The sequence below is a fragment of the Lepus europaeus genome, chromosome X, assembly GCF_033115175.1.
Source record: "Lepus europaeus isolate LE1 chromosome X, mLepTim1.pri, whole genome shotgun sequence".
In the NCBI taxonomy this organism is placed as follows: Eukaryota; Metazoa; Chordata; class Mammalia; order Lagomorpha; family Leporidae; genus Lepus; species Lepus europaeus.
Window position 1 is genome coordinate 85,783,774 of NC_084850.1, and position 24,233 is coordinate 85,808,006.

Here is a 24,233-nt window from a genome sequence, read left to right on the forward strand (position 1 = left end):
AAGAGTCCGTCCTTCTCATCAGCCTCTCAGCCTTTCTTGGGACGTGTCTCTCGCCTCCTCCCTCTCCCGTTCCTTGCCTGTCAAGCGCTTCTCACCAGGGACAGCACACACACACACAGAGGCACACGCGTGCACGCTCTTGCAGCCACATGCTCGCACACATATACATGTAGCCACATACACACAGGCAAGCACAGCTCTCCCTGCAGCCCCATCAATACAGATACCTCCACATTCAGAGAGACATCCCTGCACGTCCATGTGCACATTCACACACAAAGGGACTGGGACAGAGAGGGACTCATGGCATCGAGGCAAGAAGCTCAGCAAGCCAGGCACATGGGCTCGTCTACATAGATTCAGAGGAGCGCCACTGCCTCCCTCCACACACCCCAACATGCACACACACACATGTCCCCCCCCACGCAGAGCACCATGCCCCCTCCTCCCCTCCTGTGGAGACACACACCATACACAGCCCCCGCAGAACCTCCCGCCCCCTGCCAGACACAGAGACACTGCCAAACCCCCACACTGAGACAAACCCGATTCCCCCACACGGGAAAATGGGCCCCTCCGCCATACCTTCACCCCTTGACACACACAGCTCCTCCCAATCCCCTCTAAATGGAGACCCCCAAACAGACACACAGAGGGAGCCACACATTTCCCACCACCTCTCTGTGCCCAGCTGCAATGCTAGGGCTCAGGGTTCACAGGGCTTGGCACCCCACCAACCCCTGCTGCACCCCAGTCCTCCAGGCCCCCTCTCTCCAGCCCTCCTAGGTTGCCCCAGCAGCTCCCCCTCCCCTCCGTTGGTCCATACCTGCTCATACCAGTCCCGGTTGGTACAGGTGCACTCAGGCCACCAGCCGGGGCCACTGCCGTTGAGTTTGGGGGTGCTCTTGCCCGGGACTGGCTTAGGGGGCACTGGCCCCACGTCCCGGCCGGTGGGGATGAGCTTGGCCTTGGTGCGAGGGGTGGGGGTGGCCCCCGCCTGCGAAGGCAGGGTCTGGGAGCTGTAGCCTCCATAACCGGAGGTGGCCCCGTTGCCCCCACCTGGCCCGTAGGGGTCGGGCACCTGCCAGTCCCCATAGCCCGGAGGCTCGAGGCGCCGCAGGGCGGCCAGGCGGGTCACCTCATAGCACTCGGGGCACTTACAGCAGTGCTGGTGCTTGTGCATGGCACTGCCCCCCGCGGCTCGGACCCCCCAGCCCACGCCGGTTTCCACGCCGCCGCCGCCGCCGCCGCCGCCGCCGGGCTCCCGGGCACACTCACACTGCTCGGACCAGGAAGGGGGGGGCACCCGTGGGGGCGCCCGGGCGGAGCGGGGCCTGGGGCCGGGCGGGCGTCCCGGGGCCTCTGCCCCCACGCTGCCCCGCACCCAAGGCTCCCCCTCCAGCACTGGCGGCTCCGTGTCGCCCGTCGTGGCTCCTGGGCCGAGGCCCAGCGGCAAAGAAGAAGCGGGAGCCCAGGCAGACGCTGGGTGCTGCGAGGACCGCTTCTGCTCTGGTCCCCAGGATGGATCTGAGTGGAGTCAAGAGCATCTCTCCCTGGCTCCCTTCTCAGTTGACTCCAGCCAATCAGCGCGCAGAGTCAGGCAGCGGCAGCAGCAGCGGCAGGAATGCTAAACAGCGGCTCCTTAAAGGAACAGAGGCAGTGGCGCCCCCAGGCTGAGCCCCAGCTCCCCGGATCTTTGGAGTACTGCCGACCCTAGGGTGGGGTCAGGGCACTCGGCCCAAGGGACAGCTCCGGCGCACAATCTCGTGCCCCGTTCTCCTCCGATTCAAACCGTCCTCCGGCCCGCTCCACCCCACCCCCACTCCAAGTGGGAGTTGCTGGGAGATGCTCAATGGGTCCCCGGGCTTGCTCTGAGCTGGGAACCACCAGAAGTAAAGACTTGAGGCAGCAGGAGCACCCCGAGGGGAAGGTGCAGCGGGGCGGGGGAGGTGCTGTCTTCTGCAGGGAACCAAGGAAGAGGGCAGTCCAGGAGGCCTGATTTACTCTCAATGCCTCCTCTTCAGGACTATTGTTTTCTCGACCTAGGCCCGGAAGTGACTGTGACCTCACACTTGACCTTCTCCGGTTTCCAGTGAGGGACTCACCCCTGGGACAGGCAGTAGCAGAAAACTCCTTTCCCTGGCCTGCAAACCCCTTTCTCCTCCACTCCCACTCTCACCTCACAGGCCCATGATAGAGGAAAGAGCTTCGGATGCTAAGCGGAAAGAGTCCAGGCCACGAAGAAAGGTGAGCAGAGATCCAAAGTGAGAGAACCATTGCATGAGTACGGAGAACTTGGGAATGCCTGTCCAAAGACATCAACTTAAGCCCTCCTGGCTCACTCTGTTGGGGACAGAGGAACAATGACATACCAAGAAGAGTCTCTCTGTTGTTCTTGTCTTCAGCTACAAATGATTGAATCTTTACAAAGTCTAAGTGCTTGCTTTTTTTTTTTAAGATTTTATTTATTTGGTTGAGAGGCAGAGTTACAAACACAGAGAGAGAGAGAGAGAGATCTTCCATCCACTGGTCCACTCCTCAAATGGCCGCAAAGGCCACAGCTGGGCCTATCTGAAGCCAGGAGCTAGGAGCTTCTTCAGGGTCTCCCAGGCCATAGCAGAGAGGTAGATCAGAGGAGGAGCAGTGGAACCGGAGCCCAAATGGGATGCCAGCACCCATTGCTGCCAGGCTTAACCTACTCACTGTGCCAGGGCTCTGGCCCCAGTCTGAGTACTTTGCAAGCAAAAACCCTACCAAGGTGGCACTAGGATTTTCTTCATGTTACCAAGAAGAAACTGAGCTCCAGAGATGCTAACACAGCTAAGTAGCACACCTTGAAGGGACAGAATCAGGATGCAAATCCTGGCTGTTTGAATCCAAAGTTCATGCTTGGAACCACTCCAGCACAAACCATCTATTCTGAGTTCTCCCACAGACCTTAGATCTCAATGCAAATCAACAAACATTCATTGTAGCACTGACATTGTGCAAGACCTTGAGCTAGGTACTAGAGATAGATTCATTCTTCTTCAACAAATACTCATAGTACATTTTGCTATGTGCCAGCCATTGTTCTAGCATTGGGGATAGAGCAGCAAACAGATCAAAATAGAACAAATCGCTGCCCTCGGGGAGCTTACATTCTAAGCTCCCCAAGAGAGGACGCAGACAAAAGTAGGCACCAAAATGAGTTATTTACCATGAGGGTACTTCAAAAAGTTTGCAGAAAAATGGAATCAAGAGATAATTTTATTTTGGTGCAAAAAAATTTTGAAATCCATACATAAAAGGAGTCTTCAAGGGAGTAGGAGGTGGGATGGTTTGGGGGTGGAAGGGCGGGTATGGGGGGAAGAAACGCTAAATCCCAAAGTTGTACTTATGAAACATATTTATTAAATAAAAGCTTTCTATAAAAAGGAGTCTTCCAAAAGTTTATGAAAATGTATGTTTTGAAAAAATGACATGGACTTTAATTTTTTGCATCCGTCATTAAAATCCATTTTCCGTGATCCTATTGAAGTACTATGCACATATGGCAATAAGTGCTATGAAATGGGCCAAGAGGAAACCAAGTTGTGATACTTTTCTCCTCAAATTTAAAAAAAAAAATTGGGGGGGGTAGAAAGAGAGAGAGAGAGAGGAGAGCTCTCCCATCCTCTGTTTAACACCCCAAGCTTGTGCAATGGCTGGGGCTGGGCCAAGGACAAAGCTGGTAGCTAGGAAATTCAATCCAGGTCTCCCACATAGATGGCAGGGACCCAATTACCCAATTACTTGACCCATCACCATTGCCTCCCAGTATCTGCATTGGATTCAGGAGCCAGAGTGGGATATTGAGCACAAGTACTCTGATGTGGAAGATTTATTTATGTATTTGAAAGGCAGAGTAACAGAAAGAGAGGAGAGACAGAGAGAAAAAAGATCTTCCATCCACTGGTTCACTCCCTAAATGGCTGCAGTAGTCAGAGCTGAGCTGATCTGAAGCCAGGAGCCAGCAGCTTCTTCCAGTTCTCCCACATGGGTGCAGGGGCCATCCTCAGCTGCTTTCCCTAGGCACGTTAGCAGGGAGCTGGAACAGAAGTGGAACAGCCGGGACTCCAACCAAACCAACACCCATGTGGGATGGTGGCACTGCAGGCTAGGGCTTTAATTTGCCCAACCACAGCGCACAGGCAGAGGGGTGGGGGGGTGGGGGGGTGGGTAGGAGGGTGGGGGGCGGGGTTGGACATCTCAACTGCTAGGCTAAATGCCTGCCTCTCTTCATTTTCAAACATCAGAAAACCAAAGAATTTTACAGTGAACACTCAATTACACACTAACTGGATTCTCATTAACATTTTACTATGCTTACCTTATCACATATCTGTCCTCCACATATCCCCTCCAACTTCTTTTTAGTGAAAACTTAAAAAAATACAAAAATGTTGAAAGAATAGTACAATGAATACCACTATATTCATTGAGTCAACAATTGGTAATACCTTGTTACCTTTGATCTGTCTATCTGCACTTTTTTCGGCCTCATTTGAAAGTAAGTTTCAATATACTTTACCTATAAATACTTCAGCACCTATCTCTTTTTTTTAAGATTATTTATTTATTTATTTATTTGAGAGGTAGAGTTACAGACAGAAAGAGAGAGACAGAGAGAAAGGTCTTCCTTCCATTGATTCACTCCCCAAATGGCTGCAACAGCCAGAGCTGTGCCGATCCGAAGCCAAGAGCTTCTTCCGGGTCTCCCACGTGGGTGCAGGGGCCCAAGAACTTGGTCCATCTTCCACTGCTTTTCCAGGTCATAGCAGAGAGCTGGATCGGAAGAGGAGCAGCCAGAACTAGAACTGGCACCCAAATGGGATGCCGGAGCTGCAGGCAGAGGATTAACCTGCTGTACCACAGCGCTGGCCCCAGCACCTATCTCTTTGGAATAAAGAAATTTTCCCACATAATCACAATATTATTGTGACTTCCAAGAAAAATAATGATAATTTCATATCATTTATATCCAGTCTATATTCAAAGTTTGTCGACTTTGTCTCTGCTATTTCTTAATTATTTAAACTTATTTATTTGAGGGGTAGAGACACAAAGAGAGATAGAGAGACAGAGAGAAAAAGAGCCAGAGAGTGAGCACTCCCTTTTTCTGATTCATTTTCCCAAATACTCACAAGGACCTGGTTGGGCTGGGTTGAACCCAGGAGATGAGATCTCAATCCACTTCTCCCACATGGGTGTCAGGAATCCAACTACTTGAGCCATCATTGCTGCTATCCCGGGTCCTGGGGGTCAGTTCCAGGGAGCTGGAATTGTCAGTGGAGCAAGGATCCAAGGTGAAGTAATCTGATATGGGATATGAGTGTCTTTAACTGGTATCTTAACCACTAGATCAATGCCTGGCCCTGCCTTTTGTATTTTTAAGAATCAGAGTCCAATTGAATTGTGTCTTTTGCCACTTTTAATCTAGAGCAGCCCCAGGCTTTTAAAACAAACTTATTTTGAAATCAAGTTTTACCACAAGTTGCATAGACAGCACAGGAGGGCCTGTGTACCCTTCACTTAGCTTCCCTCAACGATTTTATTTCTTACATAATTCTATCGCAATATCAAACTCAGAAATTTGACATTGATACAATGTGTGGATGGTTCTATGCCATTTTACCACAGGTGCAGATTCCTATAACAACCACTGCAATCAAAATACAAAACTACTGCATCGCCAGGAAGATTTACTGTTGTCCTCTTCTTGCTAGGCTTCAGAAAGAATAGAAACTTTACCTCTCATTAATTCCTTTGGCTCTCCCCCACTTATACTACAGTTATCTTAAATATTTCCTCTCCATACGTTGAGACTCACATTAGGAAGTATTATACTTGTTGCTTCAGCTATCAAACATAATTTAGACAACCAAGGAGGAGAAGGAATGTTTATTGTATGTAGTTTTGTTTTTGCTCATTCTTTTTCCTTCCTGCCATTCCAAGATTCCTCAAGAATTTCCTTTAGCCATTCTTTATTTTTTAAAGATATCTTTTATTTATTTGGAAGGCAGAGTGACACAGAGAGGGAGAGACAGATATCTTCCATCTACTGATTTGCTCCCCAAATGACCTCAACAGCCAAGTCTGGGCCAGGCTGAAGCAAGGGGCCTAGAACTCCATCCAGGTCTTCCATGGGGGTGCAGGGGCCCAAGGACTTGGGCTATCCTTTGCTGCCTTCCCAGATGCATTAGCAGAGAGCTGGATGGGAAGTAGAGCAGCCAGAGATCGGATCTGAGCTCATGGAATGTCAATATTGCAGGCAGAGGCTTAACCCACTGTGCCACAATGCCATGCCCTTCTTTTAGAGCGGGTCTGTTGGTAGCAAATTCTCTTAGCTTTTCTTTGTCTGAGAATGTCTTGGTTTCTCCATTTCTGAAAAAATATTTTCACCAGATGCATCTTCATGGTTGACAGTTCTTTTCTTTAAGAGTACTGGATTTGTGGCCCGCGCTGCGGCTCAATAGGCTAATCCTCCTCCTAGCGGCGCCAGCACACTGGGTTCTAGTCCCGGTCGGGGCGTCGGATTCTGTCCTGGTTGCCCCTCTTCCAGGCCAGCTCTCTGCCGTGGCCAGGGAGTGCAGTGGAAGATGGCCCAAGTGCTTGGGCCCTGTACCCCATGGGAGACCAGGAGAAGCACCTGGCTCCTGGCTTCGGATCAGCGCGGTGCGCTGGCCACAGTGCACCAGCCGTGGCGGCCATTGGAGGGTGAACCAACGGAAAAGGAAGACCTTTCTCTCTGTCTCTCTCTCTCACTGTCCACTCTGCCTGTCAAAAAAAAAAAAGAGTACTGGACTTGTGTGATTTGCTTCTGGCCTCCATGATTTCTGAAGAGAAATCCACTGACATTTTAAATTGTTTTTTTTTTCCAGTAGGTAAATTATTGTTTCTCTCTTGTTGCTTTTCAAGTTTTCTTTGCACTTAGTTTTCTGAAGTTTGATTATGATGTGTCTTGGTGTGGATTTCTTTGAGTTTATCCTGTTTGAGATTTGGTCAGATTCTTGAACCTCTAAGTTTATGTCTTTTGCCAAATCTAGGCATTTTGCTGCCATTATTTCTTGAGTTTTTTTCAGTCTCATCCTCTTACTGCTATCCTTCTGGGTTTCCAATGACATGCCTCTTAGGTTTTACAATCGGTTCCACATAACTCTAAGGTCCCCCCTCCAACCCAAAGTCTATTTTCTCACTATTGTTCAGATTGAGTAATTCCTAATGTTCTAGCTTCAAGTCTACTGGTTCTTTCCTCTATCTTCTCCAACCTGTTGTTGAGTCTGCCTACTGACTTTTTTAGTTTGGTTATTGTAGTCTCCAGTTCTATTTGATTCTTCATTATATCTCTTCTTTCCTTTTTCCTTGCCAAGATTTTCTTTTTTTATATGTTACAACCTTGTTTGTAATTGTTCATTGATGTATTTTTAAATGTTGGCCATTTTTGACTCCTTGTCAGATAACTGAACCCTCTCTGTCATTTCGGTGTTGGTGTCTGATTTTGTCTTGTTCAAGTAGAAGATCTCCTGCTCTTCAAGGTATGATGCTTTTCTAGTGCATCCTAGGAATTTTGGGATAATGCATTTTTGAGACTCTGGATTTCATAGAAATCTTTTGTTTGGGGTAGGCTTCTTCTAACATCACTGCCATCAGAGGAAGGGGCCTGGTTATTGCCAGGTAGATGTTCAAGTTTAAGAGCCCCTTGGCCTTAGTGAGGTGGGGGCTCTTCCTTACTACTGGGCTGGATGGAAGTTCCTGCTCCCTATAGACCTCCACTGATGCCTTCCTAGCTGGGAGGGATCAAAGTGCCTCTTACTGCTCCTCAACTTGGCTTCCATTAACAGCACACAAGCAGGAGGTGGGAGAAAGGTTGGGGAGGGGAGGAAGGGGGGCAGAAACTCCATTAATGCTCTGTTGTGGTTAAAGTCCTGATTTCCCACGAGGCCTCCTCTGACAATCTGAAAACACCCAAGAGGGAGGGCAAAATATGTTCTCCATAGCAGACAATTAATATACAGGGGGGACAGGGCAGTGTGTGTTGGGAGCCTTGCCAGAGTTGAAAATCTGGGTTCCCTGCTTGGCCTTTGCTGTCTTCAGGTTTGTTTTTTTCCCTCCTTTGGTGTTTGGTTGCAGTGGGGCAGTTACTGTCTATGATTTTTCTATCTGGATATGCTGATCTTGTGACCAGGAGAGCAGGTTTTTACTAGAGTATATTTTCATCTGTGCCCAGTGGCATTTTTTAAGATTTATTTATTTTACTTGAAAGTCAGAGTTACACAGAGAGAGAAGGAGAGGGGGAGAGAGAGAGAGAGAGGTCTTCCATCCGCTGGTTCACTCCCCAGTTGGCTGCAACAGCCGGAGCTATGCCAATCCAAGCCAGGAGCCAGGAGCTTCTTCCAGGTCTCCCACGCAGGTGCAGGGGCCCAAGGACTTGGGCCATCTTCTGCTGCTTTCCCAGGCCATTGCAGAGAGATGGATAGGAAGTGGAGCAGCCGAGAATTGAACCAGCGCCCATATGGAATGCTGACACTGCAGGCGGCGGCTTTAACCCCTAAGCCACAGCGCCGGCGCCTCCCCCCCCCCCCCAGTGGCATTTCTAGACCACCAACTTCTCCAGCATCCAGTCTGGGATCTATGAGTGTCTGAACGAGAAAACCCAGGGAAAATACCACCAGGAATTCAGATCATGGGGGTTTCTCACCAATCTTCTCTCTTCTCTTTCTTTCAAAGTCTTCTTGGGTTGGTTTTACATATAACATCCAGGGTTTTAGCTTCATCTAGTGGGAAAAACAGGAGTATGTCTATTCCAATGAAGTCCAGAACTAGAAGTGCTCTATCTTTGTAAAAAATTAATTCTATTGACTTTGTGAAGAGTACAAGTCAATTGTCTCATTGAATATCTTAGATTCTGAATTTTTTCCCCTGATGGTGTCATTTATTTCATTCCTCTCTACCCTGTATTTACCATAAACTGGAAATTAGGATCGAGGAGATCTGAAACAGGTGGGAGAGTACCAGGAGATGAGATAAGAGATTTAATAGGGAACCAGATTGTGTACGGCCCTGTAAGTCATTATAAGGATTTTGGCTTTAATCTCAGTAAGATAGTGAGTTATTGGAGGGTTTTGTGCAGAGAACTGACATGCTGTGACTTGGGTTTAGCAGGATTGGTCTGGCTTCTTTGTGGACAATAGGCCACAGAAGACAAGGATGGAAGTCGTAAGACCAGTCAGGAGGCTACTGAAGTGACAGGAAGCTGACAGGTGATTGTGGGTTGGACCACGCAAGATGCAAGTGGCATTGGAGGTGATAAGAAGTGGTTGGATTCCGGATGCATTTTTTAAGGAGAGTGACAGGATTTGCTTACATATGCGCTATTGAGTATAGTTCCAACTATTTTGGGCCATGGCAACTGGAAATGTGAGATTGCTATTGACTGAGATGAGGACACTTTAGGAGGGGTCGTTTTGGGGAAAAAAGATCAGGTATTCGGATTTGGACTGTTGCATTTGACATGTAAGACACCCACGTGGAGATGGACACAGGCCCTTCCATCAAAGTGTTCAAGGTTAGGGAAACGGAAATGTGGGAGCAGATCGTTACAGTACCCGTTGAAGAAAGCTGTCAACTTCACTAGAGTATGTGACATGGGGGTGGGGGCTAAAGAAGGTGTTCACAAAGGAGAGGCCATTCAGTTTTGTACAGTGGTTGCTTCATCAGACTCAGTGACTGTGCAACCTCGGGCATTAACTTATCTGTGACTCAACTTCTTTATCTGCGAAATGGAAAGAATCCTAATGTCTGGGGGAGGACTAAATGCAGAACCTAGTACACTACCTGGTACCTAACGGGTTAGTGTTAATTTAATAATGAATAACTTGCTGAATGAGTGCATATTTTTCTTGATGACCAAATGTAGGTTAGGCCGGGAATCCAAGGACTTAAACTCTTGTATGCTCAACAGTTTGTCAAGAGAATGCTAGACCCTGTCTCCATACTCAAAGTGGCTCAGGAAAACAGGTCCCTATAGCCCTCTCAACTGCTCTGATCCAGGAACAAGCATCGGAATGGATAGAGTGAAACTGTTCCTCCTTTGCCTCCTTCCCCTCCCCTCAGCTTCCTCCCTCCATCCCTCCCTGTTTTCCTTCCTTTTTCATTTTGTAATGAGCCTGAGTAAAATCCGTCCAGATTCATAATAAGCTTCTCCCCACCCCGCAGGCTCTCTGACACTCAGAATGGACTGGGTTGACAAGCCTGGGAGGAAGTCAGCAACACTGAGGCGCTTTGACACTTCACAAGGGAACCCCCCCCTCCCCCCTTCCCATCCAACGGCTCCGGCTCCAGCCCGAGGCCCCAGGGAGATAGGCGCCCCCTACGGGCGGAAAGCAGCCTCACGCCCCTGCAGGCGGCTGTGGTTGCTAGGCGACCAGGCGGCCTGCGCAGAGACTGAAGCGGTGGAGGATTTCCGTCAGGGATTTGCAAGGAGGGAGACCATTTCTCCCTCCTTCCACCGCCTCTCCCGCGCCCTCAGCAAACAGACGGAGTTGGGGCGGCGTGGCCCGCTGCTGTCTCCTAGGCTCAACTCATTCTTGAAAATACAGCCTCCTCGGGTGACCTCAGTCTGTATGTGGAGCAACGTGAAATGTGGGGGCCGCAGTCCTGGGTGGCTGAGGGAAGACGTTTGTGGTTTGCAACGGGTGGGGAGGGAGGAGAAGGGGCATTGTCGTGGGTTGCATCCTTAGTCAACAGGAATTCTAGCAAATTGGGTATGAGTGGGAATGATTTAGGTAATTACTTCGGCAAGGTAACACGATTTTCCCAGCATTCCCAATGTATGCATTAGGAAATTCCTACTTCTGCCCATTAAAATAAAAAGAGCCCACGGGAATGACAATATACAAGGGATCAGTCACACCTCAGTGGATTTCCTGAATTGGGTTTCTCTACAGAGAAGGGCGAGATCTTGAGGTCTGTGGACCCCTATAAAGACAGAACCCAACAAGAAGGAAAGAAATCAGAAGAATGGGAGGGGGTGACACACAGACTCTTGCAGCTTGCTAGCTCTGCGTCTGCTTTGGGGATCTTCGACTCTGATCTTTCTGAAGCACACCATCTTTTTTTTTTGTTTTTTAAGATTTTTAAAATTTTATTTGAAAGGCAGAGTTATAGAGAGAGGTCTTCCATCCACTGGTTCACTCTCCAAATGGCTGCAACGGCCAGAGCTGCGCCGATCTGAAGCCAGGAGCCAGGAGCCTCTTCTGGGTCTTCCACATGGGTGCAGAGTGGGCCATCTTCCACTGTTTTCCCAGTCCATTAGCAGAGAGCTTGATCAGAAGTGGAACAGCCGGGACTTGAACCGGTGCCCATGTGGGATACCAGCACTACAGGCTGTGGCTTTACCAGCTACGCCACAGCGCCAGCCCTGAAGCACCTCATCTTTAGGAGGGTCTTTGGGGGCCAGAAATCCACAGCTTTTCCCCCCAGCAACTTCACATTCTGGCCCAGGAGCAGGCCTAGGCAGGCCAAGGCCATGGCCACAACAAGCTGACCACTTGGGATGGCTTTCTTCCCTCTCAGCTAGCTCAACAGAGACGCCTCACGGTGGCACAGCCCCAAGCCATGGCAAGCTTATGGCAGAGCTGTGCCCAGGAGTCTCCTCTTGGGCTTTCCCTCAAGAGTTCCGAGGTAGCAATAGCAGGCGGAGGTAACCTGCAGCCAGAGAGCATCTGGCCAGCCAGCCGCTGGCTGAGTGCACAACATCTCCACAGGGCAGGATGGCAGGGGCAGACTCCCTGCTCTGTTTCCAAACTGAACTGGGTCGGGGCTGTGCCTCCGCTCTATTAATAGCCCCCTAACCCAGCCTGCTAGCCCCAAACCCGGATGCCAGGAGCTGTGAGTCAGCAGCTAAAAATATCGGAGAGCAACTGCACCCGAACCCCAATGAGCAGCTCCCCCTGGCCCTCCGCCTTCAAGTTTGTCAGTCTCAGTTTTCACTTCAGGGCCCCATAGAGGTTAAGTGCGCTATAGCTATCCAGTCCTCCTGGGAAGAGAGCGAGGTGGCCACCTAAGGGCTGGGTGCCCAAGGCCAGCGGCTAGGAGCAAGGGCTTAGGGGTTGGGCGCCGGCATTTGGGACGCTCAGGTTAAAGGACTGCAGCTGAGGGCCTGGGAGCTGGGAAGCTGGCGCTGCGGGGGTGGAGATGCTGGATGCGGAGTCTGGGATGCGGTGGGGAGGGGGAAGGACGAGGCTGCAGGGCTGCGAGGTTGGGCGACTGGAGCTGGGACAGGGATGGGGGAGGCGGTACGTGCAGAGCGGTGAGAGCCCGGAGCTGAGGTCGGTGGTGGGCCTGACTGAGGGGCGGGATCAGGAAACGGGAAAAGTAAGACAAATACAGCTTGAAAAGACGATCTGTGGACATCTGTCCCGGACAAGGCGGCGTGGACCCTGCGGTCTCTCCCTCCCCGGTGCGCCTCCAGCCTCCTCGCGCGTCGCCCGCCCCGCCAGCTGCAGGCCAGGTATGTTGGCGTGGAAGGCCGCCTGAGTCCGTGTGTGCAAGTGTGTGCGTGGAGGGGCGGGGCGGCGCGCGAGGGGAAGGGGCGGTGTCCGCGAGGAGGCGGGGGCGGGAACACAAATTCAAACGCGTCTCTGTCGACTGGAGACCGGAAATGCCCAGGGGCATGCTGGGGATTGTAGTTCCAAAGGCGGCCTTGCATCCCCAGGGTAGGGTCTTGTCCCGAGGTGCCAGCGTTGCCCCAGGTCCCAGTCTAGCGAGAGAGGAGGAATCAAGAACCGAACCTCCTGCCCTTGCCAGCGCCTTAATTCAATTTCCCTTGGTGTGGAGACTGGAACCACGGCGGATGCCAGAGCGGGGCGGGGGAGGAACTGTGGATTCAGACAATTAGCCCCTCACCCGTCCCCGTTTTTGCCTCGGTCCCTCACCCCTTCTACTCATCCTAGGCCGACTCTGCACTGGCTACCTCAGTTGCTTGGCCCAGGGACTCACGAGCGGCAAATACCAGTATCCTGGGGGCATTTTGCTCCTCCAGGGGAGCTGGGTGGGCTAGAACTCAGACCCTGCGCATAGGCCTGAGGAGCGAAAACTTGTAGAAATCGGTCCGTGCCCTCACAGACCGGAGTCAAGGGCACAAGTCCCCAGCCGGCAAGGAAAACAGGTGGCATTCTACAAAGACGTCACGGTGACGACGGGTGCGGCCTTCCTCTTGGGGGGCAGGTGACCACAAGGTGGAGCTACAATGCAGCCCTGCACGGCGCGCCTTGGCCACTGGCAACGCCCGCGGTGGCAGCGACTCTTCAGTTGGCCTCCTGCAGTCCTTCCTTGCCACAGGTGGTTCCCCTGCCACCCACCCCCGAATCTCATAGGGTGACCCCCTCAGCATCCTGTCCCATCCAACTAAAGATGGAAGGTGCACCCTGCTCCCAAGCCCAGCACAGAAAAGATCAGGCCGTGACCAAATTGGAATTCAATTCATTGAGTGACAGATTAACAGGCAAGATACAGGAGCCAACATGTCTTAAAGAAAGTCTGTGTGCAGCAAAAAGCCACCTTGTGGGCACAGAATTACATGGCTTGATGGGCTCTTTAGCCCATCAAGTAAAAGTAGCCCATCAAGGAAAGTAGCTACGCCATGAAGGTCAGGGGAGACAGTGCATGGAGGGCGGCCCATGTCACCATCCTGTCATCTCCGTAAATCACTGGTCGCAGCTGACCCACCGCGACACACCCTGTACCTTCTACGCCACAATGCTTGCACACAAAATTCGAGACATCGTCTTGGCACTCTCTCTCCCTTTTACTTCCTCATTCTAGTTTCCATTTAGGAGAAACTTCTCATGACTCACTTGTCTTTGCAGCCACTTCCGGTCAGAACTCCAAAGGGAACAGATTCCATGGCAGCTTTGGGGGGAGGGGGGAAGGAGGAGGGGGGACGGGTTGGCAGAGAGACTTCATGGTTTGAACAGTCTCCTGCTGGCGAAGTTCCCCACCCTGGGGAACTGGCACCCAGTACCCCCTAGACGATGCACGTCAGTCACTCTCCCTCCCTTGCTGTTGACCAATGCAGACAGGCCTTGGGCTGGAGCAGGCGGAGGTGGGTCAGGCTCAGGACAGGTCATTTACTCCCTTGCAAAATTGTTGATCCTGGTTAGCAGCACGGCTGTTTCTAAGCCTGGAAAGGGAGAGAGAGGGTGGGTCATATGGGAAGTGAGCAAGCAGAAGGCTAGAGGAGGTGAAAGACGAGGTGGGGATGGGGGTGTGTGAGTTCTTACCAGTTCTCTCTCTCTCCTTAGCACACCTCCTAGAGGAAGAAAAGCTTCCTATCATGAGTTCAACCAGCTTCAAGTAGTACCTTCTGACCCCAGAGCTCCCTCAAACTGCCTTTCCCAGGTGCTAGGGGAATTTGGTGGTGTAAAGCAGAGCCAAAGACTCTCCAAAGGAAAGAACCAGTGACCGAACTGCAAGCGCCAGGCAGCATATACGAGTCTGAATGACTCTCATCAGCCTGGGGGAGGAAAAGACCCAGAAAGCTGAGACACAAGATGCTCACCCGTGCAGGAGGAAGATCCAGAAAAACAGCAGGATGGAGACACAATTGGTGATGTTCCACATCATTAGGTAGGTTTGAGGGGGCTGTGGGGAGAGGAAAAGGATGCCATGAGTGGCCAGGGCCCTAGGGGTAAAATATGGGGGTGTTGGGGGGGAACAAATACATAATAAAAACAGGGCTAGGGTCAAGGAGAATCAGAGATGGGAGAAGAAGTGGAGCAGTGGCGGTCCCAGGGGCTTACGATAAGCCAGACAGGGTAATGCATCTGCTGCAGCAGTTGGCAGTCGTTGGTGGTGACCGAGTCGACCCCTGCACACCAGAGCAGGGAGAAGAGCCAGGCCTTGTTCACGACAAACAGGTTCACCGAGACGTTATCCTGGTGCAGTGCCCTGTGGAGGTGGGAAAGACACAGGCAACATCTAGAATCAGGGGGCAGGAGGCACGGGAGGGAGGCAGATGGCAAGGGGGCATCCGTTGTACGTTTGCATAGCGGCCCCTGGTGGAAGGTGATTTCTTGTGTGCAGCTGAACTCTGCCTTCCAAGGGGCTCCCACCCACAGGCCCTAGCTTTGCTGTCTGGGGCCACACAAATGTGACTCTCCTCCTTGTCCTGGGACTGCCCATCAGAGACCACTGCTCCGGGGTCAGCGCCATGGCACAGTAGGTTAATCCGCTGCCTGCGGTGCTGGCATCCCATATGGGCACCGGTTCTAGTCCCGGCTGCACCTCTTCCCATCCAGCTCTCTGCTGTGGCCTGGGAAAGCAGTGGAGGATGGCCCAAGTGCTTGGGCCCCTGTACCCGCATGGGAAACCAGGAAGAAGCTCCTGGCTCCTGGCTTTGGATTGGTGCAGCGTGCCTGCCATAGCAGCCATTTGGGGAGTGAACCAACGGAAGGAAGACCTTTCTCTCTGTCTCTCCCTCTCACTGTCTGTAACTCTACCTCTCAAATAAATAAATAAAATCTTTTTTTTTAAAAGAGACCACTGCTCCGAGTCTTCCCTTCTCCGCCACCAGTTCCTTCAATCATTATTCTTGGGACTGGGGTAATTATTTCCTTCCCATAAAATCCTCTCTAATGTGATCTTCATTTATTTATTTTTTTAAAAAAAGATTTTATTTATTTATTTATTTATTAGAGAGACAGAGCTACAGAGAGAGGGAGAGCTAGAAAGAAAGATGTTCCATTCACCGCTTCATTTCTCAAATGGCTGCAACAGCCAGAGCTGAGCTGAGCTGAAGCCAGGAACCAGGAGCTTGGGTGCAGGGGCCCAAGTACTTGGGCCATCTTCCACTGCTTTCCCAGGCCATCAGTAAGGAGCTGGATCAGAAGTGGAGCAGCCGGGACCCAAACCAGCGCCCATATGGGATGCTGGTGCTGCAGGTGGAGGCTTAACCTACTGTGCCATAGCACCAGCCCCTCTAATGTGATCTTACTCCAACTTATCAATGTTCCTTTGAAAATATGGGGCCTGCCTCTGCACCTCATTCCCACATAGGCTTGGACTCGCTTTGAGCGGAACACAACTCTTTTCTGCTGCCTCCTGGACAGTAGGCCTGTATGAAGGCAGCCCAGTCGGGTTAGTCTTCGGTGATGCTACATGCCCTTGAGGATTCACTAGACCTATTGTTCAATCCAAGCGCTGGGATTTTTCATACACATTCCTGCCGATGCCCATGTCTCCACTCTTGTCTTTGTGCAACTAGAAATTCTTTTGGGTCCCCAGTACAGGCCTTCACACCTATCCCTGTTTCATTTGACCTTTGGGCACCTCCATTCCATCATCAGTGTGTTGCTGATCAATTCCCATCTTTTAGAAACACGATCGGCACCTTGTTGTCCAGGACAGAGCTAAGGTGAGGGCTAAACTCTAGGCCATGTCTCCCTCGATGGTGATAGCTTGGAAAAAGATCTTTGAAATACTTAGCATGAGACGGCTGTCATTCAGTTCACATTTTTCTATCTGACCACAGGGACATTATAAGAGACCCTGGGGATCCCATAGCTTCAAGTCCATCATGTTTACTGGTTGGGTCAGCTTCTGCAGCTCAGCTCTCATCTGGAACTCTCTCTCCACTGGCTCCATTCTCTCTTACGCCTATCTCTTTGGTGTAGAACAAAAACTAAAGTCTTTCTCGTGGCCGATAAGGTCCTATCCAATTCAGTCCCTATTTCTCTAGTCTCATCTTCCCCTTGTTCATCAGGCTGCTGCTCCTGCCCTTCTGCAGCTCTGCTCGTGGTTAGCTCCTCTTGACAATTCAGCTCAGACGGCACCTTTGCAACTACTTTTCCTAATGTAGCTATACCCCCGACTCCTGCCCTCCACCCCAGCCCCTGGCTCCCAATCCCAGTCACACTAGTTCAGATCCCCGCTTGGTCTTTGTAACACATAACACTATCCAACATATGAGGGGTCTTTGAAAAAGTCATGGAGAATACATATTATGAATGTGCTCCCAAAAGTTTTGCACCAATGGGGACTGGCGTTGTGGTGCAGCAGGTTAAGCCACTAGTTATAATGCTGGCAGCCCATACCAGAGTGCCAGTGTGAGTCCCAGTTGCTCTACGTCTAATGCAGCATCCTTCTAGTGCACCTGGGAAGGCAGCAGATGATCTCCCAGGTGCTTGGGCCCCTGCACCCCTATGGGGGACCTACATGGAGTTCCTGGCTCTTGATCTTGACCTGGCCCAGCCCTGGCTATTGCGGCCATTTAGGGAATAAACCAGTAGATGGAAGATTCTCTCTCTCTCTCTCTCTCTCTCTCTCTCTGATGTTCTGCCTTGCAAATACATAAATAAATATTTAAGTTATTTTGTGCCAAAAATAAATGTATCTTTGAATTCCATTTTCCATGAACTTTTTGGGGTACACTTGCCTGTGTGTTTTGTCTATGTCTTTCACTAAGACATAATCCCACAGAAGCAGGGAGCTTGTCTGTCTTACTCATGTCGTGTCCCGAAAGCCTGATCCACAGCCAGTGTTCTACAAGCATCTGCTGTATGTATGTATGTATCTGCCTTTGCCGGCCCTGCACTGTGATCCCCTCCATTCCTCTCCCTGAGCACTCACTTGATATCCAAGAGTGGCAGATCTTGATAAGGGAGGTTAAGAAACTGGGGCCTCTCTGTTCTATTGCCTCCCTGATGTCCATATATCTGGCGCATTCTGGGTGCCCGTTGTTGGACGTTAGCCCGATCTTCATCTGGTAGCCAAAGAACCTGTGGTTGAGGAATGACGGGCATGAAGGATTCTAAGGCAGGAGGCAGAGAGGTTTGACCACAGAATGGGGGATGGGAGTTGGGGCAGGGCACTGGGGCAGGGCAAAGCCTCAACAAGGATCATGGCTTAGGGAAGGCAGAGGGGGCAAAAAGGGGGCCCCTGGGAGGTTCTGGTAACATCACCATGGCTTGGGGCACCCTTGCACTCAGCACAGTCTCCAGGGTCTGATTGACGAAAGTGTCATAGTATGTGTGATTCCGTGGGGGTCGGCGCAAGTCAAACATGATGGACAGGTTGAGGGCTGCGGCTTCCTTCAGTAGCTCCTCTAGCGCTGGTACCATCTGATTCTCAGCCTCTTTGCGATCGGGGCCGGACAGCTGCTTGGCGCCCCAAAATGGTTGCCTCTGGAAGAAAACAAAATTATTTCAAAATCAGACAAAGTCTCCAGGCCATCTTTCCATCCCCCACCATCTTCACTCATGCCCCCTACCCCCCCAACTTGATGTCTAGCTTCTGGCTAATACCATTCTCTGTGACAAACCTCCTACCCTCCAGCTTCGTGGACTGCCTCTTTCCCACGACACCTCCTCTTTGGTCTCATACAGACCTCAGAGATCTTGACCCTTTGGTTTCTGCTCAGCGCCAGGAGTCCCTTTCTGGCCACGCCCACCTCCCCTAGGGTCCACCCACAACTTGCACTGCCTTTCCCGCTGCACTCTCAACCCTCTTCCTGCCTTACGGCTCCCAGGCTGACTCAGTTCCACAGCTGTCTGCCTCCTCCACCCCTTTGAGTTCTTCTCCCCTTATTATCAGCAGATGACCTGGCCTCCTAATCACTGCCACGATACAACCAGCTAGCTAACATTTGTTGAGGACTTCGTCCGTGCCACGCAGCGTTCTATGTGTATTCGCTGAGTTAATCCTTCTAATGAGCCTGCAAGGTAGGTAGGTATGGTTGTTACTCCCATTGCAGAAATGTGGCAACTCAGGCACCGAGAGACTTAAGGAACATGGCACTCAGAATGCTGGAGCCAGGATTCAAACCCATAGATCCCTCACTCTCATTCAGAATCAGAGACGGAGTTAAATGAAAGAAAAAGCAAATGGCAAAAGAGTGTCATTGACCCTGTTTGAGCCACAAAGAAATCATTTGTTGGCAGTGAACAGTTTTTCAGAGGGGTCAGGCTGTGGAAGAATTCCACTTCTATGTGATTACTCCCACTTCCATTTAGCCACGTTTTGTTCCTTGGAAATACACCTGTTCCCCCCCCCCCCAACACGTCTATTTCAAAGAGTGTGCAGAAAACAGAATTTTGGTTTGATGTTGACTTGATTCACAATACACAGTGTATTTTGATGCACAAAAAAAATTTTGAAAGCCATGCATTTGAGGCTCTTCAAAACATTCATGGGGAAAAAAAGTTGAAAATTTAAAAACAGGATAAAAGTTTTTGTTTTTTAAAGGGTCATGGAAAATGCATATGATACTAAAAAAAAAACTATGCATGGATTTCAATAACTCTTGGTACTCATCTTTTCATCTCATTTTCCCACACACGTTTTGAAGTACCCTCTTCCTTCCAGGCCTCACACTGCTCTTCCCTCTGACTAGAATTCTTTCCCCTTGCCCTGCCCCATCTTTTGAGAAACGCCCATGCACGCAATGACACACACAGCCCCGCCCCGCGCCGCTCCTTTCTAGCCACAAAAATACTTTTTTCCGATTTTAGGTTTCCTGTCCTAATTGTCTATGCCTAGCCTGTCTTCTAAGTGTGAGTGACTTGAGGACAGAGACCGCTCCTGCTGCCCAGCATGGCACGGGGCGCACCGGTAAATGCTTGTCAAGGCAATGGACTCTCTCTCTCTCTCTCTCTCTCTCTCTCTCTCTCTCTCTCTCGGCTACTTCTTCTCTCTTGGCTACTTCTTCCGGGAAGCTGTCCTCACCTCTAGGAACCAGGTCCCCGCGTTGAGCCTCTGCAGTTCAGCCCAGGAGAAGTCACTGCTGTGGGCTGTGACTCGGCTTGGGAACACGGAAGCTACATCTGTGGTCCTGCTCAGCTGCTCATCATGCATGAGGAAGGGGACCCCGTCGGAGCTGAGGGCACAAGGGGCTGTCAGGGCGCCGGGCTCTGGGGCTGCTCATCTGCCCCTTTATAATTTGTTCTTTCCATTTCACAGACAAAGAGGGAGGGAGGGAGGGAGGGAGGGAGAGACAGAGACAGGCAGGCAGACAGACAGACACAGAGAGATCTCCCATCTGCTGGTTCACTCTCCAGATGCCCACAACAGCCAGGACTGGGCCAAGCTGGGAACACTCTAGCCAGGTCTCCCACGTGGGTGGCAGAGACCCATCTACCTGAGCCATCACCGCTGCCTCCCAGGGTGTGCATTAGCAGGAAGCTGGAGTCAGGAGCCAGAGCCAGGTATGGCACCCAGGCTCTTGGATATGGAACACAAGCATCTCAACCACTAGGCTAAATGGCCACCCCTGCTCCTCTTGCACTGAGCTCCCATCCCATGTCCCCCAGTGCTCAGACCCCCAGCCTGTGTCACCTGACCATCACATCCGTCTCGAACACAGCAGCTCCACATTCCGCTGTCTTCCGCAGGGACATCAGGGTGTTCTCAGGGGCCAGCTGGGAAAGGGATGCAGTAAAGAGGGTGCCAGGGGAGGGTGGGAGCCTGGGAACCCACAGGCCTGGCTGTCGCAGGCAGGAGAAGGGGCAGCAACCTGCCCAACGCTCACCATGGGTGCCCCTCGGTGCCCCACCAGCCCAGGCTTGCGGGGTAAGTCTCTAGGCTCCATGATGCAGGGGGCGGAGATGCACAGGGGGATCAGGTAGATGACCAGGGCAACTCCACAAAATAGGAGCAGTAGCAGAATCTTGGGACCTGTGGGGGGGTGGGGGACAGGATTTGGGAAAGGGCAATGGGGGGAGGGCTCTGGGGGCAGAAGGCAGAGTACAGATGCATGCAAGCAGGTGAGCCGCGGGAGGCAGAAGCACAGGTGGCGGGGGGGGGGGGGGGGGGCGGCACCTTTCCGGTCCATACGGTAGAAGGTATCAGCCACAGGCCAGGCCAGGAGGGTGATCCCCGCGACTGCTCCGATGTGAAGGAATGGGGCTGTGGCCTGTGGACAAGAGCTGGTGAGGAGGGCTCTTCCCCGTGCTCCTCCCTCTCAGGGCCTGGCTCCCGGAGTTCGGAGCTACCTGCAGTCTTGGGGGGACCAGGGAGCAAGACATGTCCTGGGTTGGCCACACGCAGAGGTTTCTCCTAGGCCTTGGAGCTCGGCCACTCACCTGCAGTGACAGCCGTAAGCTGTGCCACTCCTGCCGCCACTGGATGTCCAGTCCCACGAAGCCAGCGGCCACAAGCAGCATAATGAGGAACAGTAGCACCTGAGAGGCCAGGGACCAATGAACGTGGTTAGCGGCGGCATGCGGGGGGGGGGGTATCTCCTCACTCTATGGAGACAGGACCCTCCCCTTCCGGTGACGCATCATTTCCCTTCTTGCACTCAAGAAATATTTACTGGCCTTGCAGTTCTGGGCTTGACTCCAGGGATATAAAAGTGAGGTCCTGAGCAAAGAGCCAGCCAAGTGTGCTGCCCAGTGACCCCCCTCCTGCTCCCCCTTCCCCCAACCCCGTACCTTGTGGACACGGTGAAGGTGCAGGGGCTGTCCGCAGAGCTGCAGGACGAGGGCCAGGAGCTGGGGGCAGAGTGGCGGAGGGGGGTGATGAGGTGCTGAGGGGCCCGTGATGTCACTGCGGAGGATGGCTGTCCGGCATGGCACCTCCCTCCCACCCCCCCAATTAGCTTTGTCCCCTCCCCATGGCTGGGGTGAGAAACGAGGGGGAGGGGCTGAAGTGGAGGGAATTCCAGCAGCAGCCCCTGGACCCACCAGTAGCAGGGACGCGTAGGTGACCAGTAGAGAGATGACCAGCAGGAGTGCCAGGGACCAGTCCATCCAGTGTCCCCAGTGGCGGAACAGGAATCTGAGGGAGTGAAGAGGGGGGTGTCCCAGTGGGGGGAGAAGGGGAGTTGGGAGGGTCGATCCAGGGGTGGGGGCTGGGCTAGTAGATCCAGGAGGACCACAAGGAGGCTCATGGGAAAGTCTTTCCGAGGACTGGGGATGTTTCCTGGAGGGCTTTTCTAAGGCCTGAGGCCCTGAACGCCCAGGGGTCCCAGGGCAGGGCGTTGGCGGATAGGTATGCTGAGGAAGGGGTGGGGTGAGGGCGGGGCTCCGTGACACACTCATTGAAGTTGTGCAGGTCATTGAGAAGGATGAGCCCGATGTACAGCCAGCCCAGGCACAGGAGGAAGGTGAGGAAGAGCAGGCCAAACCAGACACAGTCGCACTGCAAGGGGGCAGGAGAAACGCTCACAGCCAGGCCCGTTGCACACCCACAGTGCCCCCCAAGGATGGCAGCTCCAGAGCTTCCTGCCCACGCGAGGGACTGCTCTGCTCTGGGGGCCAGTGCTTCCCGTGGCTGAGGGCCAATGGCTTCCTGGGAAGAGAAAGCCCCTCCAACCTCCCCCCACCCCGCCCCTCCTCCCAGCCGCCTCTAAACACAGCCGGCCTCCTGGTCCCCTCGGTCGGCCTCTGCCTCCCGCCCTCCAGCCTCCCCAGGCCTCTGCCTCCCTCCCTCCAGCCTCCCCGCTCCGGCAGAACTCCACCTTGCTGGTTTGCATCCTCTCTTTGGGGCACTTCCGCCAGTGGCAGCTATACAGGCAGTGGAGGCACCGGGTCCAGGCGGAGCGGCAGCCAGGGGACTCGGCCATGGCGAAGGCCTGGGGGAAGGGACACTGGGCCATTGGGGACGCTGGCAGACAGAGGGCAGATCCCAGCCTCCCTCCCAGTGTATCTGAGGAGCCCGAGGGAGGGGCAGAAGCCTGGGATGCTGCTCAGCAACGGAGGAGGCTGGGTCAGAGGAAGGGGGACGATTGCTGGGATCTTTCTTTCCCTTTATTCTCGGTACCTGGAAAGTGCGTGGGACGCCTGGAGGTGCAGCCTCTTTGCAGGCAGAATGCATACCCAGTCTCTCCAGCTCCTCCCCACTTCCGATTCCTAGCCCTGGGGCTGGGGTGCCTGTCCAGGGCAGGAACTGGGGAGAAGCTGCCCTGGGGTGGGACCAACTCCGTCCAGCCAGTTGAGGCAGATCTGGCCTAGCTGGAGGTGCTTGCCCTAAGTGGAGTTGCCTTCCACCCCAGGGAGCAGGAGTAACCTGAAGCAGAGGCTCCAGTTTTGACCTGGGGCTATGGGAGGCCTAACTAGTTGGCCAGTTGCTATGGATACCAAGATTGCACAAATCACAAAGCCCTGACTGAAAGATTCTCCACGTCCACTCCCCAGAGGGCAGGGGGCGCTGGTGGCCTGAATCACTCCGGGAGGCTTGTTCTTCCCCCCTCTTCCCCCCGCCACCCCCTCGAACACACCTGCAAAGCCAACCCCAGTCCTGTCCTTTCCAGCCCAGTCGTTCCCCCCCACCCCAGCTAGAAGCCCAGGCCCCGCCCTCCCCGTTCCAGGGGCCCCACCCTCAGAGTTAAGCTTTGGTGAAAGTACAACACATGCAGGGCAAAGGTATGTGTGTGTGTGTGTGTGTGGTGTGGTTGTCTTGGGGCAGCGGATCCCTGTACCTTGTGCTTCTGGGGCTGGCTGAGAGACCAAGCTGACCGCCAGGCTGGGCTAGCTGTGTGTGTGGCTGACCCTCCTTGAAGGGCGCTCGTGTGTACTAGCCGCTGTCACTGCGAATGGGTTTCTGGAAGACTGTGAGTATGTAAAGGAGCCCCTGGTAGACCCAGAGAGAGAGAGAGAGAGAGAGAGAGAGAGAGAGAGGTGTCCAGGGGACCCAGCCCCAGCTGCCCTGACTGCACAGCCCTGGGGAGGTGCACAGTGGCTGGATCCCCGCAAGGAGGAAGGGTCTGGCTGTTTCTGGACCTGCCCTCCTATTCTATGATTCTATGCTTGCCTTGGGAAAGGGGCGTTGAGGTAGGGGTGGAGGAGTGTGTGTTGAGGGGGCTAGGGCTGGGCACTAGGAAACCTCTCCTCTCCCTGAGACCCTACCCAGAAAAAGTCAATGCAAAGGGAGCCCCCTGCCTCTGCCCTTCCTGGGACTGAATCGCTGTAGCCTATTCTGTGCCCCAGTCTGTACCTCCCCCTGCACCCCAAATACTGCTTCCCAGAGTCCCACCTCCCTCCAGGAGCCATCTGGAGGATGGGATGAGGATCTGAGCAGCCTGAACACCCCAGGCAAGGGGGGAGAAGCTGCCAGGGGTGCCGCTCAATTCCCTGGACCCAATCCCCGCCGTGTGGAGCCGGTCTCCGCCCCGTGGCTCCCGCCTGTCGTCCCCAGCCTTCCGGGACCCTCACACCTTTTCTCAGCCGCAGCTCTGCTCTCTGCTCTGCACTGCTTCCCAGCTCCTCTGCGAGTTG

General features: G+C 52.9%; 2 protein-coding genes across 5 annotated transcripts in view; both read right to left on the reverse strand.

The window, feature by feature from the left end:
• DLG3 (discs large MAGUK scaffold protein 3) overlaps positions 1-1,183 on the reverse strand; it is a 57,176-nt gene extending 55,993 nt beyond the window's left edge. For all 4 annotated transcript variants that reach the window (XM_062184493.1, XM_062184490.1, XM_062184491.1 and 1 more), the window contains exon 1: positions 827-1,183. In XM_062184493.1, coding sequence (XP_062040477.1) covers positions 827-1,183 — 357 coding nt within the window. The remainder of the gene's footprint in view (positions 1-826) is intronic.
• Positions 1,184-14,036: 12,853 nt separating this feature from the next.
• On the reverse strand, positions 14,037-24,233 carry GDPD2 (glycerophosphodiester phosphodiesterase domain containing 2). The gene is made up of 16 exons (XM_062183181.1): positions 24,173-24,233; positions 22,478-22,591; positions 22,055-22,158; positions 21,702-21,795; positions 21,450-21,509; positions 21,099-21,197; positions 20,836-20,929; positions 20,546-20,691; positions 20,353-20,435; positions 19,744-19,894; positions 17,982-18,203; positions 17,650-17,798; positions 14,823-14,970; positions 14,582-14,664; positions 14,304-14,332; positions 14,037-14,203 (listed from the first exon to the last, which is right to left on the reverse strand). The coding sequence occupies exons 2-16, from the start codon at positions 22,580-22,582 to the stop codon at positions 14,151-14,153; spliced, it is 1,620 nt and encodes a 539-aa protein (XP_062039165.1). The 5' UTR covers positions 22,583-22,591; positions 24,173-24,233; the 3' UTR covers positions 14,037-14,150.

Coding starts and splice junctions, on each gene's coding strand:
- GDPD2 (XM_062183181.1), bottom strand. CDS start 22,582: ATGGCCGAGTCCCCTGGCTGCCGCTCCGCCTGGACCCGGTGCCTCCAC. Junction 21,510..21,701: donor CCTACGCGTCCCTGCTACTG/GTGGGTCCAGGG, acceptor CTCTGCCCCCAG/CTCCTGGCCCTCGTCCTGCA. Junction 18,204..19,743: donor CGGGGACCTGGTTCCTAGAG/GTGAGGACAGCT, acceptor GTTTTCTTCCAG/AGGCAACCATTTTGGGGCGC.